This window comes from Cupressus sempervirens, chromosome 3 (assembly GCF_028749045.1).
Source record: "Cupressus sempervirens isolate cs-2001-9-10 chromosome 3, ASM2874904v1, whole genome shotgun sequence".
Taxonomy (NCBI): Eukaryota; Viridiplantae; Streptophyta; class Pinopsida; order Cupressales; family Cupressaceae; genus Cupressus; species Cupressus sempervirens.
Window position 1 is genome coordinate 810,210,867 of NC_143120.1, and position 20,503 is coordinate 810,231,369.

A 20,503-nucleotide genomic window follows, 5' to 3' on the forward strand; every position below is an offset into this window, starting at 1 on the left:
GTGGCATTTGTGCCACGCTATGGATATATATTGTAAGCATGGATTTCAATTTCTAAGATAGTAGAATGTACATATACACCTGGAGTACTGTTTCTTTGATTTATTTTGATTGGATTTTTATTGTTGGATCATACACCAATTAATTATGATAGAATGCTTGCATATTTCTCTTTTCCCATGTAGAGCAATTTTATGAGCAATCAATTTATGAAAATATGATTTTTGTTATAGTAATCTTTATATATGCTTATTTTTTCAATTCTTTCTCTGTATGTAAAATATATATAAAATATTGTATGGGGACTTGTTATAAGGTTTTAATTGTTTTCTTTCCACAAAGAGATTCCACTTCTACAACATCTCATTGTATCAGGTTCATTTTTGCGCTATCGTCCAGCCAAATGATCCTTGGAATCCCCTAAACACAACAGAAACAAAGCAAAACAAAGTCAGAACTATCTTTCAAACATTATAGTCAAGTATATAGATTCTGTATTAGTGGAAAGGCAAAACATTTGTCCAAACTATATTGGGGAAACACGCTTTGTGGCATGCTTTTTTGAATCTAGAAACATCAATTTTATTTTAAAAATTACATCTTTATGTCTCATATGAATCTTTGTTGTTATAACTGTTATTCTCTGGTAGATGTTTGGGTGTCAGAGGAGTGATTCTCATTAAATTATTATTATTATATGTTAATCAATCTTGTAATTGTTACAAGGGTCTTGTTGATGTTCCTAGCATTCTACAACTATCTATTTTCATAAATGTTATTGAGAAACTATTGAAATTTATTTGCTAATTCGCTATTTGTTCATTATTTATATACAGTCGATGGCTTCTTTGCCGGAGTGTATCTGTGGTGCACCCCCTGTTTTAATGAAGACCTCACGCACTGAGAATAATCTTGGACGTAAATTTATGTGTTGTCCAAATAAACGAAAGGTTTTCGCTACTTTTTTATTTATTTAATTTTATGTAATATCAAAATTATTGTGGCAAGCTAATGTTGTTTTCGAATATAGGGTGAGAACAGTTGTGGATACTTTCAGTGGGTCGATGTTGGCCCATCTACATCAACTGCATCAAAATCTAGAGAATATGAAATGAATGATTGCAAGATGTGCATGTTTAGAGAGACTGCTGCTAGAGAGATTGGTTCCATGGCAAAAGCCAAAATCATGTTTCACCGTAGACTTAATTATGTTCTAACTGTTATAATTGCACTATTGGTTATGTTGGTTATAATTGTAGTACTGAAATGATTATTTGTTGTTTTGTACTTAATTATGATAATGAGGATTAAGTTTTTTATATTTTTGTATATAAATGATGAACGAATTTTACTAGTTTCATGAGTATTTTATTATGTATAACATTTATTATTATTATATCTATTTGTTTAAAATATTCTAATATATTAAATATCTTTATCAATTTAAATGAATTAAAAAAGTAACCAAAAAATAATATAATTAACCAACTAAAATGTAAAAAATAAAAAATAAAAAATAAATTTAATCTTATTCCAATTCCAATTGTGTACAACCAAACAAGGGATTAACATATTCCCAATTGAATTCCAGGTGAACCAAACAAGATTGGGATTACCATTTTCCATTCCCATTCCCCATTTCCATTCCTATTCCCAATATTCCATTCCTATGCTTGCAACTAAACGGGCCCTTAGGCACAGAAACAATTGAATAATTGCCAATAGCCAAAGGCTAAGTTGAGGTAATGCCAAATTTGGGCCTATGTGAAGCATGCTGATCACTCTGCATGTCCATGAGCTGTTTAGCTAACTCCATCAGAATGATTCAATCTGTAGCATACCTAGGTAAGGTATACGACTCTCCCTTGGAATATCCAACTCTCAAGTATGTGAAAGTTGAAAACTGAAGAAAAATACAGCCATACTGGTTCACCTTCTCCCACGCTACATCAAATGCTCTCTTGATGGACAACTACTTATCAAACAAGCACTTGAAATGTCCAAAGAAGGCATCTTGGACTCTTCTGTAGTGGAATTTACTATTTGCCAAAGTGATTTGGTCATAGTAATCCCAAATAGGAACTTGAAGACGATCTTCTGTGGTACAAAGACCAGAAAAAGGCGCCATAGCAGCAGCGATGTAGACTAAATAAGAATTCATATAGAAAGGTACTGATGTTCCCAAATGGCCTATTTGCTGGCAAAGCGTAGTACTGATAAGTTCTCCCGAAAAGATGTGTTCTTTATTCTCAATAATCTAAAACATGAACTTATACATCAATGGGTTAAAATCTGTAGAATCTTTAAGGCCACAAATCCTGTTGAGAAGGATGATGAGATCTTTATACTCTTGTTTGAAATTCGACTGGTGAACAGTCTTTGGTCAGCTGGAGAAATTGGATATTTTATTAACTAACCTAGTAAAGGTTGACGTACTTTTGATAATTACTCTTTTGCTCATTCCAACAAGCCAATAATGATCCTTTAGTCAAATAAGCACATTTTGATTTATGCGGAACCTTGAAGATTTGTTCTATAACCTCAGGATCAAGGCTAATGATAACCTTGCGGTCAACATCTTTGATAGTTTTTGTCTTGGGAGTAAATTGCCGTGCACATCCATAAACGAAGTCAGGTTTTATAGCCGTTATAGGAAATGTGGACACCAAATGAATATTACTTCTCCTAATGTGTTTGATTTCATGAGTAGCTGAAGCTTCAATTCTTTATAGAAAATCAGCCATGTCTATATGACCAATCTTCATGTCCAACACGTTATCCAAAACAGATGTGACTGAAGAAGGAGTTGCATGAGCCAATTCTTTATCATATTAATATTTCATTTTGCCTTTGGACTTGGATGGTGAGGACATATCTTGTGCTTGTGTTGTAATACAAAATTCCCAAAACATAAATACACCATCAGAAGGAACCTCCGTACAAGTGAATTCCGGATCAGCAGTGAAGATTCGAAAATGGATCGGAGACTTCACAAATCCAACAAAGTAATTTCAAATAGAAAGCATATGCATATGCAATGGAACAGAAAGCGGAATGAAATGATATGACGTGTGAAAATGTAAGATGAAATGAAATGGAATGGAATGAGAATGTGTGAAAGTGAAACGCATGGGAATGCGTGCAAAAGTGAAAATTGCTGATTTCAAAAGTGACAGCATTTTCAAGGTTTTGTCTTATGAAAAATGAGTACATGTAAATGCTACATGTAATGGGAGGTGGAGGGTGAAATGAGATGCAAATGCGAGTGGAGGATGCACTTCACATGTATGTGTGAATGAAGGTCAAGATGAAAAGCATGGAAAAACGTGAACATGCATTTGCTCATGAAGATGCAAATACATATGAAGGGATGACAATGAAAAATGAAAGTGAGATAATGACTTTTATAATCACTTTTGGGGGAAAGGAGAAGTCAAAGTTTATGGGAGGTGAAAATGACATCTTTTTGACTTTTCTAATTGTGACTTTTAATCAAAATTGAACCTTTTGGATGCAATTTCAGGTAAGACATTTCGTGTAATCATGCCATACGAATGGAACAAAAAAGTGAGATGAGTGAAAATGGGATTACATGCATGTGTGGATGGCGAATGAGATGGAAAACATGTAATTGCATTTCGTTGAGTCTGAGATGAAGTGTTGTGACATGGAAACAAAATGTGGAATATGACGATGCTTTCACATGAAATGAATCAAAAACAAGTTTTTGGGAAAAAACTTGTAATTTCTCCAAGTGGAGAAAATCGGCAAGCAAACACAAAACACAAAACACAAAAGAAACAACGTACCTTTGGAAAATAACTCAAACATGCCGATATGCAATGCACTTCAAATCTCAAATTTGAAATTGGGATTTGAGAAAGAGCGAAAAACATGAAAATGAATGAAAACTTCATATTTAAAGGAAAAATGCACTTTCCATGACAAACATTTTCACAAATGGCAACCATCAAGTAATTTCATGCATAAAATCAGCAAGATAAACATGAATTAAATAGCAAGGAAGAAGAATTCCATTTACGTGAAGATTAAGTGCCAAAAATGAAGGGAAAAGATGCTCCAATGTTTGAAAAATTCTCCAAAAATGGTGAGACTTTTCCAACTTTGCAAATTCGAATGGGAGAAGGCAACAAACAAGGAGAAGTTGTTGAAAGATCCCAAAACGTGCCGTAAAAAGTCTCCATGCTCCAATGTATTTTAAGATAAACATTCATGGGACGTTTTTTTTGGAAAAAACATGTTTTACCAAGAATCTCAAGCAAATCGATTTGGTCTTTAAACACCAAAATATGAACCAATATGTATTGTAATCATCTAATAAGAGCAAATCGCTTCATCTTCATGCAAAAACGTTGATAAAAAATGAAGATTTTTGGAGTTTTCTTCAAAAATGTGCCCTAGGATTGGCCTTTCAAAAACGATTTTCAGCTTGTTAAATCCATCTTTGATGCAAGCAAACTCATCACCAACCAAAACTGCCTTGAATGAAAAAGATTTCATGCAAATCCATGAAGAAAATCTTGAGTTATGGCCAAAATCGGATTCTTGGGGAGCAAGTGCATATTTTCTCTCAAAATCAGACTTTTCGATGGACATAACACATTTTAAAATATGCTTTCTTCCATAATTGGACCTTTTGGAGTCATATGCACATTTTAAAATATACCTTCAAGTGAAATCACTCTTTTTAGAATGCATAACATGTTTTAAAATATGCTCTCAAGTGAATCCGGACCTTTTGAGGTCATTTGCATATTTTAAAGTGTATCTCACCTTTTAGATGCTTAGGCATAAAAACTTGACTTTTCATGTCATAGCATCGAAAAGGTCGACTTATTGTGAACTTTTAATGTAATGACATGAAAAGTTTCCTCCAAAGTGAATTTTATATTTAATGGCATGAAAAGTGTCCACTTTTGAAGTCTTTTAGTCATGTAATTCACTTAAAATTATAAAAATGTGACCAAATGGGTCAAAAACAATATTCATTTATCGTATTATTAAATATAATACATAAACATCATTTTAAAGTAACATTTAAATAAGTATTTGATTTTTAAAACCAAAATTCAAAGTGAAAATATAGTTACTTTAAGTGAAAAATTAAAAAGTAACTCAACTTTAAATTATAACATAAAGTGCACTATAGTCACTTTAAGTTATAAATTTAAAGTAAAAGTAACTTAAAAACATAACAAAATGTGAGTATAATGTTATATTTTTAAAAAAGTGAATGTCAAATTGAAAACATAACATCATATTTTTAATTCGTGCTGTTGCACCTAAAATGTCCATTTTTGAGGCACTAAAACGGGCATAACTCTTGACTGACAACTCCAATTGCCTTCTAGGTTAGATTGAATTGAAGGGGAAATCGAATGCCGTGACATGAGCAAAACCAAAGGACTAAAAACAAGCAAATGCAAACTCAAAAGCAAAGAACGGACTATGAATGCTTAAAAAATCAAGCAAACGCTCGATATAAAGCAAAACGAAAAAGTCTTGATGAAGGTCTTGAGTAAAACAATTTGATATACGAATTGAAATGGATCAATTGATCAACATTAAGCAATTGAATATCAAATTCAAGCCTAGAGAAACGCAAAACTAGCTTGAAAAAGTTTCGTGCTATTACCAACATTTTGTGGTGACAAAATGCAGGACAACAGCTGGCTCTGTCTGGGGAATGTTACTCATTTTTTCTTGGAAACAAAGAGTGACATAGAATCCAATTCTCTAAGTGCCTTTATCCACTCCATCGGGCAAAAGAGTCAGGCGACAAGGGAAAACAAAAACTAAGCTAGTGACACAAAAACCAAAACTATGTACAAGGGGTACTTATCTGATAGTTATTGGAAGTAATGTTTCAGATGCTGTCCACTGTAAGGTAGTGACATTGGTGTTCCATCACGATATGCGAGCCAGAAACTGTTTTTGATCACAATCTGATGAATTGTGAAAAGACCTCGCCAAAGAGAATCAAATTTACCATGCATTCCTTTTCGTCCTCGCCTCTTGTCCCAGAGTAGGACAAGATCACCAATTTGAAATTCTCGATACTTGGCCTTCTTATCAAAAAGAATTTTCGCTTGTTGTTGATGAGTAGCAAGCGTGTCAACCAGTTCTTTTCTTCGTTCCTCCAACTGTTGAAGAAACATAATTCTCTTATCCAGTGCATCTGAATAAGTTTCATCTTCAATAGCACGCACCAAATTGAGAGTGGGAAGCTCTAAAGTTATTGGAATCTCAACATTGATCCCATATAACAATTGAAAAGGTGACATTCCAAGTGCTCGTTTTGGAGTGATCCGATCTGCCCACAAAGCATCAAACAAAGGTTTGTGCCAGGTTCACTAATTTGAATCAATCAACTTCTTCATAATGTTTACCAAATTTTTGTTGGTTGATTCTGCTTGAACATTACATTGAGGGTAATAATCAGATGCATGTGCCAAGGTAACTCCATGATGGAAACAAAATTCAATAACCTCCTTGGAAGAGAAAGCACTTGCATTATCTGCGATAATCTTATTTGGAACACCAAAATGTGAGATGATGTTCTGCTTCAGAAAGTCACAAATAATGTCTGATGTAGAGCCCTTTCACCAGAATTGCTTCAACCCATTTGGTGAAGTAATCCGTTGCTACTAATATATGACCCTTGCTTGAAGGTGGATTAATTGTACCAATGAAATCAATTCCCCATTGTTGAAATGGCTCGTCAATTACTACTGGCTTCAATGGAAGGGCAACAAGTTTCTGCTTACCAACAAACTGCTGGCATAACTCACATTTCCTTACCCACTAATATGCATCTTGAAAAAGCGTGGGCCGATAATATTGTGCTCTCGAAATCTTATGAGCAGTGATAGGTGGCGAAAAATGTCTACCACATACTTGGTTATGAAAAGAATCCAAAAGTTGGATTTTCTGACTTTTATCAACACACTTAAAAATGTTCCATCCAATGCTTGCTTGAAGAGCCCATTCTCCCAAAGAACAAAACTAGAAGCTTTCAACTTGAGAGTTCTTCATTCTTTGTATGTCAGGTGAGGAGGACATTCGCCATAACTTAAATAATAAGTCATGTCGGAAAACCAATCATCTATTGTTGTAACAAACAACACAGTAGGATGTGAGGAGTTCTCATCTTCTACTTGTAATGGTTCATTTTCAGCCATAAGTTGACAAAGTCTCTTAACACGAACTAACTTGGTAGGGCGTCTCTCCATATCATACTCTTGAATCGTAGCAATCCAGTTCCCTCTTTTTGTACAAAAATCTTGCTGAGTCAGGATAGTCATGACTGTAGTATCTGAAACTAGAGCAATGATATGTGAATTCAAAATATAGAATCTAAAATGCTTCACCGCCTTGACAAAAACATAAGCATTTTTCTCCATTTGATTGTATTTCAATTCATGAGCCTTCAAAGGATAACTCATAAATGAAATAGGTGATTCAACACCTTCATTATTTTGCTGCATCAGGATAGCAGAAAGGGTATACTCTGAAGCATAACTATACATAATAAAGCTTTTAGTATAATTCGGACATACGAACACAGGAGCATGTGCTATAGTGTCCTTGATTTCTGCAAATGCTTTCCTTCCTTCTTGATTCCAATGGAATGCTGTCTTGCCTTTCATCATTTCAACAATATGACGAGTTAGTTCGGGAAAATCAGGTACAAATCTTTTGAGAAAATTCACCTTTTCGAAGAAAGAATGAATTGCTGTCATACTTGATGGTAGAGATAGGCTTTGAATTGCCAGTACCCTCTCAGGATCAATCTTAATACCTTCCTTTGACACAATGTGTCCTAGGAGTTTTCCCTCCATCAAACCAAAAACTGACTTCTTAGTATTCAAAGACACACCATGTTGTGTGCACCTCTCTAAAACTTGTCATAAATGAAAGAAATGATGTTGACGTTTCTTGGAATAAACAATCAAGTCATCTAAGTACAAGACAATACTGTCATTGATTAAACCATCAAAAGCAAGATCCATTGCTCTTTGAAAAGTCGCTCCAGCATTAACAAGACCAAAAGGCATCTTCCTATATGCAAAAGTACGCCATGGTGTAGTGAACGTTGTTTTGTATTGATCATCTACGTGGACCTCAATTTGATTATATCCTTAAAAGCCATCAAGCATAGACAACATCTTAGAACCAGTGAAAGCTTGCAATACTTGGTCCATGACTGGCAATGGATAATCATCCTTAAGAGATGCTTGATTAAGATTGTGGAAATCCACACATGCGAATCTTGCCATTCTTCTTTCTGACAGGAACAATATTGGCTAACCAAGATGAATGATGAATAGGAAAATTGATACCTGCTTCAAGCATCTTTTGAATTTCAGCTAGAATAGTACCTGAAATCTTAGGATTATATTGCCTCTGCTTTTGGCGAAAAGGAGCTGCACCAAACTTCAGAGGAATATCATGCTGCACTTCTTTAGGACGAAAAGACTTAAGATCTTCATAAGAATAAGCTAGAACATCTTTATATTCACGAAGAAGAGTAAAGAACTTTTCTTTCTCTTCTTCTGTGCACCAATTACCAATGTTCACCAACTTTGGAGCTTCATTTGTTCCAGTGTTGTGTCTCTCATACTATTCCATAACTTGGTTCTTGTCTTTTGTTGTTGTTAGATATACCTATCATGTTTATCGAACAACTTTTCCAAAGAAACTAATCCTTTGGGAATCTTATTCCCTTTTAATTGAATGAATTCATGACCAATTTCTGGATCTACTTTTGAGAGAACTTCATTTGGATCATATTCACCTCCTTCAAAGTACGTTTCATCAAATCCTTCCGTTGTTTCAAGAAAGTTGATGATCTGATTATCATCGTTGAACACTTGCCAATGTTCACAATTACCTGTAATACTTGGTTGGTAGACCAACTGTATTTTATAGATGTTATCTTCAAAATCCTGATGTGGAAGTAGAAGAGTAGCTGAAACAGCAAGCGCATGAGCTCTATCATTTAATTCTCTTGGAATTACTGAAATATAGAAGGCATCAAATAACTTGATGTAATCTTAGGCTAAGTCACGATAGTGTCTAAGTCGGTCATTTCTAGCTTGATATTGACCCTTAATTTGACACACTACCAATTCAGCATCTCCTTTAACATTCAATTTCTGAATTCCTCTAGCCTGTGCCATGTTCAATCCCAATATCAGGGCTTCATATTCAGCTGTGTTATTGGTGTTAGGAAACTGCAACTTGTACAAAAACGGGAAGAATTTACCATCAGGAGAAATAAAAACAACTCCAGCACCGGCTCCCATAGAAACACAACTACCATCAAATTCCATAACCCAAACGGTAGTAGAGCTACTTGTGTTGGCACCAGAATCATTTAGAATAATTCTTCCTTCAAGAGAATCAGTAGAATCACCTTCAGAATGTATCTCTTCATCCTTAAAACAATCCATAGAATCATCTTTAAGAATAGCCTTTTCATTAGGAATACATCTTCCTTTATGGGATCAGCAAATCTCTCAGTGTCGGATAATAATGAAGAACTTTCAGAGTCCGTCCAATCTTTGGCAAATTCAGATACTTCATTAGCATGTAGATAATAATTTCCCATTCCTGCTGATTCAAAAAGAATTTGAGCATGTGCATCATTGTGTTTGACTACCACATACTTTGTTTCTCTTTCCGGATACAATTTCTACATAATACCTCTAACAGGCATTCTAGCTTTTGTCATATCCATGTTGAGTTCTCCTCCACATCCTTACAAAAATTGCAACCAAGTAACATACCATAGGAGACTGGTACATTAGCAACTAAGACCGTCATTTTGATCTTTTTTTTAGGAAGGACGCAAAGGCAAACTTAGCATCTTTGATTTGCCCTTTTAGAGGCACTTGTTTGTTCTCCATAGAATAGCAGCTACCAAAGGACTTGGTTAAGGTGAAACCTAAGGCATCAACAACTTTGGCAGGCATGACTTTATCAGAAGCACCTAAATCTATGACACAATTACTTAACTTAAAACCATTGACCAAAAGAGAAAGATAGAAAAGGCTCAATCTTCCCTGGAACTGAGGATGGAATGGTTACTAAGTTACTTGGCACATTCTTGACTTTAGGATTGACCAAATGGGTTTGAGTAAGCTGGGATTCTTTGACAAATTTAGCAAGTCTATCTAGCTGATTTGGATAAGCTTGTAGGTATTCTAGCTCCGACATTTGAATTTTGCTCTTCTTAGCATGATCTATGATATCAAAAGCTTGAAAAGAATTTGCTAAGGAAGAATTAAAAATCTTAGCTTGTGATTTAGGCATATTCGACTTTAAAAAAGTAGATGCAAGAATAGTTTGATCAGCACTTAGTTGATTTTTAGCTAGATCATTAGGTAGACTGGGCAATGGTGTTCCCCTCTTTGCAATAGTAACAGACATCTGAGGAACATCCAACTTCTTTTCAGCCTCCTCTTGTTGTTGAGCCAATTTAGTTTGTGAACGACACATCACCGCATAAGCTTGTGCAAAATTAATTTCTTGATCTTTAGCATTGTACTGCACATAACCAATAGTAGAGTTGCCAACTGTTTGAGAATCATCATGATACAGAGCAGCATTATCCTCATATGGATATTCGTTTTGATTATCATTTAGGGGATCAACTTCGAAGTAACCGGTAGCTGTATTAATTGGTGGTGCTTCGTGCGCAAGCCTCTCTGGAGGAGGAGGAAGCTTATTTTGATTCTTATCTGCATAATTGTTTTCCGCATTAGGATAAGGTTGCCTTGGAATATCCTTATATGCTGCTGCATATGAACCTTGAGATATTTGCTTCTTGAGGGCAAGAAGTTAATTTGCCAGCTTTTCAACTAGTGGATTAGATGTACCCGATGAAGAGGATTCCGAGGAGGAATTATTCTTGAATTGGCTAGCATCTTTGCGAATCTTTCTTGCAAGAATTAGATCATTTTCAATCTCAGTTGCCAAAGATTGTGCGAGAGCCAATGTTCCAGGGGCAGCCCTTCGAAGTAAAAAGCTAACTTTAGGAAGTTGAGTGTTGATGAAGAAACACTTCAAATTTGTGGCAGTGGGTTGAGAAGCAGAAGGAATTCTATTAGCTAATTTATTGAACTTAGCAATAAACTCCCGCATTCCATCATTTGCCTCCTTCATTTGCGTGAGTTGTGCTAGGAGAGAATGCTCATCTTCTGTAGGCTTGAATCTTTCAAGGAACTTAGCATGCAGAGATGCCTAGTCAGTGATGGAATTATGTTCTAGATTATAGAACCAATCAGCTGCTATACCTTGTAAAGTCTCAATATAAAGCCTTATAGATATATCTTCGTGTTCAACACCAAAGACTCCTATAGCAATGTAAAAGGCTTTAATGTGCTCATCAAGGTGTTGCTTACCATCTCCGTAGAATTTGGGAAAATTCTTACGAGAACTTTGAAGTAATCCATGCAATGCTGCTGCGAGATTTAACGGACCAAAAGCTGTTCCCCATGGACCAGCAGCCATATTGATGACTGGAGGGTTAGTAGTAGCTAGGTGTAATTGTGCAACGGACACAAGAGGTTTGAGGAAAAACTGGGAATCTTCACTGGGTACAGGAGACTTCTTTTTAGGAGGAGGATAACTTGTAGTACAGGAGAGAGAGGGAATGCTAGTAAGTAAATCAAAACGAGCCCGTTGTGCCCAAAATAATCCGGTAGAACTAGAAGAACCATCTCCCTTCTTTCTTTGGGAATACAGGTGCTCAAAACTTGCTAGTGTGATAACCAGTAATGCCAATTAGAATAAGGAACTAAACTTCAAACGAAACCTTGAGGCTTTCGAATGCGTTTGTATCCCCAGTAGAGTCGCCAAAAAATTGTTGATTGCAAAATATCCACCCAACAGATATGACTATGTTTAAAAGTGCAATTATGATGATATTTTGTGGTCATGACTTTTGGGTCATATTTACACCCTTTTTTAAGACTTTTGAGTGGCTCAAAATTAGCCTTGAAGGGTGAATTCGACGAAGTAGTTATTGCTCTCCAAAATATAGTTGAGTATGAAAAAGCATAAGTATGAGCTTAGGTCTCATTTGTAAGGGTTCCCGGTTTTTTTGTAAGAGATCTATTGTTGTTATTTCTTTTTGAATCCTTAATAGTTTGCATATAAATTGCTTTGTAACAATTATGGGAATGCTATTGCCTCACCTTTCGAAACTTTGAATGGAAGAGTTGTTTGAAGAGCTTTTTTGAGTTTCATCTTGTTGTATGAAAAGTACTGATTTTGTTGTCATTATTGTGATTCATCTTGAGTCCTAAGTGATAATCCTTTAGTTTTTTAGCGTCTACAAAATGAGTAATTTGTTATTAGAATTGTGTCATGTTTGAACTATTTCAGGAAGGTTTCATTGTGTTAAGAATATCAATCTCATTTGAAGTTTGGTGCATCATCTTAGTCTTAAGTTATAATTTTGTTATCTTTCTATCTCTTTCCCTCCCAAATTTTAAGTTCTGGTTGAAGAGAAAATAGGTGAAAGCATCTCATAGGAACCGGCTTAGAACCCGGAGATTTTCTCCAATTTTGGGTAACCCGTAGAGTCGGGAAAATTTTGATGTGTCTTGAAGTGACTGAGTTTTAGAACTGAATGAAGGGTGCAACTTTTAGAGATAACAATATCCTCATGAATGAAGTTTGTTCGACCCTGCAAGTGTCATTTTTTGTTGATGTGAGTTTTATTCTACATCAACTTGCAAATTTAAATACTTGATGCCTCAAAGTGAAACACCAAACACTCAATCCTCTTTTGAATAAGGTCATCTCTTATGTTAAGCTTGCAAAGTAAGATCACAAATGAATTCAAGGCTACCTTTAATTTGTAAGTACTTGCTGAGTAAAATAATGTGATTTTTGGTAATCACTTATTAGATTTGCACTATTCATTCAATGGATATCAATTGCTTGCACTTCTAAAGATTTAGCTTCACAATGTGCAGTGAAAATATAGATTTAATTTTGATCTTCAAACTTTTTCCTTTCAAAGTAAGCTTAAGTTTTCTTTTACTTCTACTCTTGGCTAGGAATGCAATGAAGTGTGGATGAACTTGGACTCTACTAAATGCAATCTAGTCAGTAACTCCATCCACCTAGTGTAAGCTTCTAAGGAATACTCAAATGGCTTTCAAATCAATATCTCATGTTCAATCCCATGAGTGGATCCAAACTAAAGTTTGAATATCAATTGAAGTCAATTGCTTTCAATCATTGGCTAACTAGACGATGCGCACTTACAATCAACAAAAGGCTGGTGGTTCGAATTTCTTTGAGTCAAGCAAACAAACATCCACAACTACTTTCATTCAAGTAAACTACTTCAAAATGAAATGAAGTATGCTCCAAGTGAATAATTGACGAAACCATGTAAGACTTCAAAGCAAAATTAAGTAATTCATCTTGAAGAACCAACATTGAATTATCAATCACTGTGATAGCATTATAGCAGCAACTTTATCAATTTTCTCCCTGAGCTAGTCTCTAGTCTAATATCCTGAGCTTATGAGTAACAAATGACGAGGCCTTGGCCATTTTATATTTGTTCCATTACAATGAGGGAGCAAGATCAAGGGACACAATTTATCATTGCAAACTCTAATTAGGATTCCCGAAATGTTAACCAATTACATGAAGGCACAAATTCATGGGCTAGGAAGGAAATTACAAATATTTTTATAGCCAATGAGAAAATTGGACACTTGGCATGATTTGATTGATTTTGCTTGAAATTTGGATTTTCTGATTGGAGAAGACAACTAGGTGGCACATAATCAGCCTTACCCTTATCTTGCAGTAGATTTATGTAATATTTTGATGAAGAGAAAAGATCTGTTGATACACATCTTGTCCAACTCTCGTAAATGATGCCATATTCTCAAATTTCTTCATCTTTCCGATCATCCTCAGCCTCCAAAATTTTCTCACTGCTCCAACTTGAACTTTATTGTGTCTAAAAACTTGAATCTTCATATTGCCTTGAATTGGTGAAGTCTTAATGTAACCTGGACCTTTCACAGAAATCCAAGTTAATAGAATTTCGTTCACTTGTAGGTTTTTGATTTCTTGCATCTCAATCTTGACTTTTGAATTTGCATTTTGATAACTTGAGTCATTCTTCTCATTTGGAATCCTCGAGTTGGATTTTTTTCCATCCATTCACTCGATTGGAGTTCCTTGGTTAGATCTTAGCACTTGAAGTCTAGAGGATCTCCTTGTCCTCCAACTTCCTTTCAGCAACTTACCTTGCAAGATAATGGAGAAAAGATGTAAAGTTTGTGAATGATGAACATTTTCACAAGAGAAATCAAATCAGTATTTAGCGAGAAAGGGTTTTCAATATATGTTTGATTTTAAAACATTATTTTTTGGAACCATTACATATTATAAGTCACACAAGTTCCAATTTTTATTCACACCACCATTCTCATTTCAGAATACCTGATGAAAAGCCACCCAGAATTGTTTCTCCCAAAAGGTTTCAATCCTACTCCAAATGATGGTTTAGTGTCTTCCTAAATTGAGGAGAAAGTCGCTGCTGATTGAGAGTATAGTTCACTGGCAACCAAAAGGTAATTCCCAGTGAAGAATAGAAGCAAATTGAAGGGTAACCCACTGCCTTAATGTATAGAAAATTGCTACCTATTTGAAAGATTAAGATTGCTGTTAGATAATAGGAATTTGGTCAGTCTGGGGGAAATTCGCTGCCAATTGCAGATCTTAATTTGCGTTGAGATGCTGTTGAAGTGACATTATTCACTCTCCTTAAATAGCCAATTATGGGGCCAAGAAGCACGAATACATCGGAGGCCGGATCACCTCCTGAATCAATAAATATCCTTTAATTCAAATTCGTTTTATGCTTAAGGATGACTTTCATGATTCACAAAATCGTAATTTTCTTAGTTGGGAGCCATGAGCGGAATTCCTCTAGTCAGGGGAATTCTGCAACATATCTCTTGGGGCTTCCCTTGTTGTACTCTTAATTTTAGCCCAAAGTTGGCAATTTTCTCACCCCTCAGATTCAGATTGTTTTCAAAAAGTAAAACATTTGAGTTTTGGGAGCTTTGCTCATATAATTCTCCTAAGCAGAGATTCTTGAATTAGAGGAATAATTTGTGTTGAATTCCTCTAATGGGATGAATTCCATGACCTTTTAATTTTGGCTCTCGTCAGCTACCAACTCAATCCTAATTGTCATTGTTTAAACTCTTTCCTCATAGAGTCTTCTCCTTTTTGGAATGGTGTTTAATTTGCAACTAAAATCTTTCCTCTTGTAGGAGCAGAACTTTCAAGGATAGAGAAATGCCAACCAAATCACATAGTCAGAAACCTACTCAAAAAAATTCCTGTAATTCAACAATTTCATTGCTCTGATCCTCAATGCGTACTCTTCTGCACTTAGTCATTTCAGTGTTAGTCAAATTTCAGTGATTGGGGGTTGGGCGGGTGGAGTTTTGATTTTTGAGGAATTTTCCAATACAGAATTCCTCTGATTAGAGGAATTCCTAGCTGCCTTCACCACGCTCAAAGCTTCGCTTTGGCCATCATTTAGTCTCCTCTTTGTTCATTCTTCTTTCAATATCAGGTCACTGAGTTTGCATCAAAATTCTCTCTTCGTAATGGTGGAGCTCTCAAAATGTGAGAAATGATGATTATTGGCGGAACTCTTGAGATTGGAGGAATTTTCATGGGTGTAATTCCTCTGATCAGTGGAATTCTGACCAGAACTGATGCATATATACTTGCCTTCAGAACGATGTTCCTAACAAGTATCCATTTGTTCAATTTGATTCTCAATTCCCACTCCCTTCTTTCAACATTCCAAATTTCTTGAAAATTCAGGACTTTGGGCTGGGTGGAGGTTTGGGAAGGAGAGGAATCTTCAAGGTGGAATTCCTTTGATCAGAGGAATTCCAACCAGAATTCATGATGCTCAACTTCCTTATTTCTCAAGCAGCCAAACACCATCACTTTCATTGTTTAATCGCTACTCTTCACTCCCCCAACTCAAGGACATGGGCTATTATCAAGGCTGAGTTTTCCAGATTAGAGGAAAAATCTTCGGTGGAATTCCTGGAGCTAGAGCAATTCCACTATCCTTTTATACTAACCCAACTCAAGGACTCAGGCTATTATCAAGATTTTGATCTTTTATAAAGGCATTGTTTCAGGATTAGTGGAAATTTTTTGGGCATAATTCCTGGAGCGAAAGGAATTCCACTATCCTCTTATACTAACCCACACTTAGCAAAATACTTCCTTTTGACCTTTTGCCCATTGCCCTAGTTGCAAACAAGATCTTAGGTTCGGTTCAAATGAATCCCCTTTTCATGCTTATGGTGAAATCTGATTTGGTCCTTGGTTATCCCCTCTTTGTCAGATTGGTAACCCTCTATGAGATTTGGCTTCTAAACTATATCGGTTCAGCTCAAAATGACGTCAGGAATTCTTGACTTAAATTCTAAGACTCAACCGGTATTGATTTTTCTCTCATTTCCCTGACTTGGTCAATCATCAAACTCCTTGTCTGATGTTTGGGAACTCTTAAGTCGCTACTACCTAAGCCTCCTAGATCATCTGTGCTAGAAGTGAAGCGAAAAGAGGGGATCCCCATTTGCAATGGGGCAATGGTGTGAAAACCTCAGAACAGTACCCAGACTGGGGTTATTAAGGGAAGATATATTCTATAAAATCTGCCCATTGGAAAGCCATGGAATGGGCAAACACATCCAAGTAGAATGCTGCAATGCTACTCCTTGACCTTAAAAAGGTCTATGGCAGACTTGAAAGGCCATTCCTCGTTGTGGCCGTGGCAGCATTTGGGCTTCCTAAAGAATTCTGTGACACTCTGAACACTTCTCTAAAAGAAGCCTTTGTTGAAGTGGATAACACTGGTCTATCAGGCAAGAGATCCTGCAAGCACCTTCTCTGTTTGTGATTGTCTTTAATGGCCTTCACTACTGGTCAAAGTCTCTTCTCTGATTCCTAGAACGAAAGGTATCTCCTTTCCTGGAAATAATTAGGTCATTAACATTCAATATGATTCTGAGACCATGTAATGTGCTCTCATGGGATTTTCATGAATCATAGGAAAATTAACTTGAATTCCTTATTCTTTCTTGAATTACAATCCTGAAAACTTGTGAATTGATAATATACAGTCAATGATGTGTGAATCGACTAATATCAGTGCTTTTTAGATCTTTGACTTGAACAATTTGATGTAACATTAATGAGTTGATCTTAAAAAGTTTCATCCATACTAGCCAACTATGATGGTCTCTGCTGTATTAGACAAGGCTTGCTTATTATAGTTATATTCTTATGCATTGTGGCAACAAGGCAAGTGTTTAAGGGAGCAGAAATTAAATAGGAAATATAACATGTTGAGTCTGATTTGTTATCTGCTATAAATATCTCATCCCTCAGTTATTCATACAAATCATTTGAATGTATATACTATTCTCATAAATCTATCATGGTCATTTGTAATTTTGTTATATAAGACTGCTGGTATTGTTAAAATCTTCATGTCACTGTGATGTGCGCAACTAGGAAGAGGTTAATAGTTTTCTGATTGCAAATGGATTGTTCCAGTTCTGAGTTAATTGTATTGCTTTGAACTGATGATTTTACTTAGAGGCCCAATTAACATCAAACTGTGTATACATTACCAGTGCTAGTCAGTTAAAATCTGCAATACAACTCAAATTGACCTATAGACTTGTATTGATAATTGTTCTTTCCAGCAACATTTGAATAAATAGTGCACAATTAGTCTTGGTTTGTCTAATACATGGAAATTTCCGTGCAATTTTGTCCTTGCTAAGGCCACATTCCACTCCGGGTGTCAGTTTGAATCCAACATCCTTCCATTTGAGGCAAACGTGGATTAAAGTATTATCACATCACACTAGTAGTTTAAAAAAATGCTAACAGATAATAATTTTCTGGAGACTCAATTATATGGGTTTCAAGCTCTATTGGTTACCGTGTAATAAGCTCTATTTTCAAATAGAGGGATTGTTATCAACTCTTGTAAAGTTCATCGAGTTTTATATTACAACCACCGATTGCCTTTATTTGAACGTGTGTAAAACCTTTTCACTACAGAATTTGTACTATGATACTCTGGTTGTACTTGATGATGAGCCCCAATGGCACTGGCTGCGAACCTGAAGAAATATTTTCCAAGTATTTATAATATGAAGTGAGAACGTAGTGTGATGTCTGATGATTCTCCTACTATACTCGTCTGTTCTTGTTCTCAGTGATATGACTCTGTGCAGTCTTGTAAGTAATGTGAATACATTTGGTTTGAACCTACCAAGGAATTAGGAAAATAATTGAGGTTTCATTCTTTATAATTATCTTTTTGATTACCATTTTGCAGAATGAATCTTAATCTTCAGATGTTATCAGACTTCACAGAAAATAGATATATTGTGTCTTGCCCCTGATTATGTCTTTTTTTTGGCAGAATTCTCTGAATGTCCTCAATACAATCCCTCTACTTGTGCCAAGTGAAAGGGTCCGTCTGACGAGAGGATTCTCTTGGTCGAGACTTTTCATTTTGTTTTATTTTCGTTTGGCTAATTACATTCGTTGTAGACCACCTATCAGCATTGTGTTTTATTTTAGCATTTGATATCTGTCTCTCTCACAGACATGTATATTATTGTTATTATTATATAAATATAGATTTCTAATATTGTATTAAAATATTAGTTTTTATTTATTACTATAATAATATTGTATTAAAATATTATGTTATACTATTTAATTATCTGTTTCTTCTTTGCTGACTATTTTTATATGCCAATATGGAATTACTGATCTGCAAGATATGCAAGTGTTTACATGCTAGACATGGAGGTGCTCATATGCCAAATATGGAAGTATGGTTAACACAGAGACTATTAGAGGAATAACAGAAATACCAATATCAGAGAGAACACACACGCAATAGAAGAATATTATTTTCTTGAGTGTACCAAGGGATTACATTATTAAGATTACCAATATTACCAATATTCCCCATTTTACCATACCTCCCATGTTCCCAATATTCCATACATATAGCACTCCAGTTGGTTAAGGAAACCAAATGTTGCGTCTCTTTGATACATATGTTTTCATAACAAATCTAGTTTATGTTAGTTTTAGTGATTTCTGATAGATAAAACTATTACTGCAAATGTAGACTATAATTGATATCCTTACTTGAACAATGGTAGAACCAGAGATGCAGAGTTTGTTCTCTCAAGTGATTGTTGAGTCTTTAACTTTAGTGCTGAGGATTGCTAAAGATACACTGTCTTACAATGGAGATTGTTGTGAGAACATGTAAATCGCCTTCCAATGAATAATGTCGAGAGCTGTCCTGCAAAATGAATGTACAGATCACTGAGATTGTAGCGCCTTAGATTGATTAAATTTCCCATCGATCTACTCTGATATTTATACATGTGAAAGGTGATGCCCCCATAGAGTCATGACTCTACCTATCCTTTGGCCACGTAGGCTCATGCCTCTACGAGGGCATAACCAACCAACTGTTTAGTTAAGATAAAAAATATAATACAACAAATTATGTGATCGACAGTAAAGCACAAGACCCCTGATAATATACACATTATAATATCTGTAGATAATATACACATTACAATGTCTGCTGATAATATTATGATAATCATCCAAACGTATGTTATGACATACATACATACATACATACATATATAAGCATACATCTGATGAATAGAATTCACATAACATAGTTTTATCATTACTTCTACTGATGCTATACATCAACACTCCCTCTTAGCAAGGGAGAAGTAATACACCTTCAAAATAAAATATTTGAATACATTATTTGATCTTAACACTCTAAAACATTGACTAGTCACATAATTAAAATCATCATGCTATGAACACTATCATAACATATATTATGATCTCTAATTGTCTGAAACAATATCTAGAGTAATCATAATGGATTCATTATTAATAATCTCTAATTGTCTGAAACAATATCTAGAGATTTCCATGATAACATGCCTATCATTTGCAAGATCGTCACCTTACAAACGATTAGCTTCTGAATATATATGTCCATGAAAGATCGCACCTTTCGTTACATATCTGATGCAACTAAACAAAAATAGAAGCATAAACTCACATGAATTGAAAACTTAAATTTAATATTCAGTATTACAATTTAATCATAATCCAACTTTACTTAGGCAAAAGGCTTAGTAAAGATATTTGTTGTTTGCTCATTAGTACTGACGTACTCTAGTTGAATGACTCCTTGATCCCCCATATCTCTAATGTAGTGGTAAGGAATTTCAATATGTTTGGAATGATTGTGGAAAACTGGGTTAGCTAAAAGCTTGATGCAACTTTGATTATCACAATGAATCACAGTGGGCTTCAAAG

The 20,503-nt window shown here is 35.2% G+C and overlaps 2 protein-coding genes across 4 annotated transcripts in view; one reads left to right on the top strand and one right to left on the bottom strand.

Annotated features, from left to right (window-relative positions):
* LOC149569269 (uncharacterized) overlaps nt 1-1,319 on the top strand; it is a 103,343-nt gene extending 102,024 nt beyond the window's left edge. For all 3 annotated transcript variants that reach the window (XM_089817722.1, XM_089817721.1, XM_089817723.1), the window contains 2 exons: nt 835-948; nt 1,029-1,319. In XM_089817722.1, coding sequence (XP_089673848.1) covers nt 835-948; nt 1,029-1,268 — 354 coding nt within the window. In that variant the 3' untranslated portion in view covers nt 1,269-1,319. The remainder of the gene's footprint in view (nt 1-834; nt 949-1,028) is intronic.
* Nucleotides 1,320-5,868: 4,549 nt separating this feature from the next.
* Nucleotides 5,869-7,860, bottom strand: LOC149569272 (uncharacterized). Its single transcript, XM_089816858.1, has 4 exons — nt 7,177-7,860; nt 6,626-6,778; nt 6,444-6,579; nt 5,869-6,332 (listed from the first exon to the last, which is right to left on the bottom strand). Exons 1-4 carry the CDS (start codon nt 7,858-7,860, stop codon nt 5,869-5,871), a joined length of 1,437 nt encoding a protein of 478 aa, XP_089672984.1.
* Between the last annotated feature and the right edge of the window lie 12,643 nt (nt 7,861-20,503).

Bases quoted from the DNA above. Each gene is read 5' to 3' on its own strand.
- LOC149569272 (XM_089816858.1), bottom strand. From the start codon at position 7,860: ATGGAGGGAAAACTCCTAGGACACATTGTGTCAAAGGAAGGTATTAAG. The intron at 6,779-7,176 runs GTAGAAGATGAG...GTTGGTAAGCAG, and splicing joins CTGAAAATGAACCATTACAA to AAACTTGTTGCCCTTCCATT. The intron at 6,333-6,443 runs GTAATGTTCAAG...CTTTGTGGGCAG, and splicing joins ATCTGATTATTACCCTCAAT to ATCGGATCACTCCAAAACGA.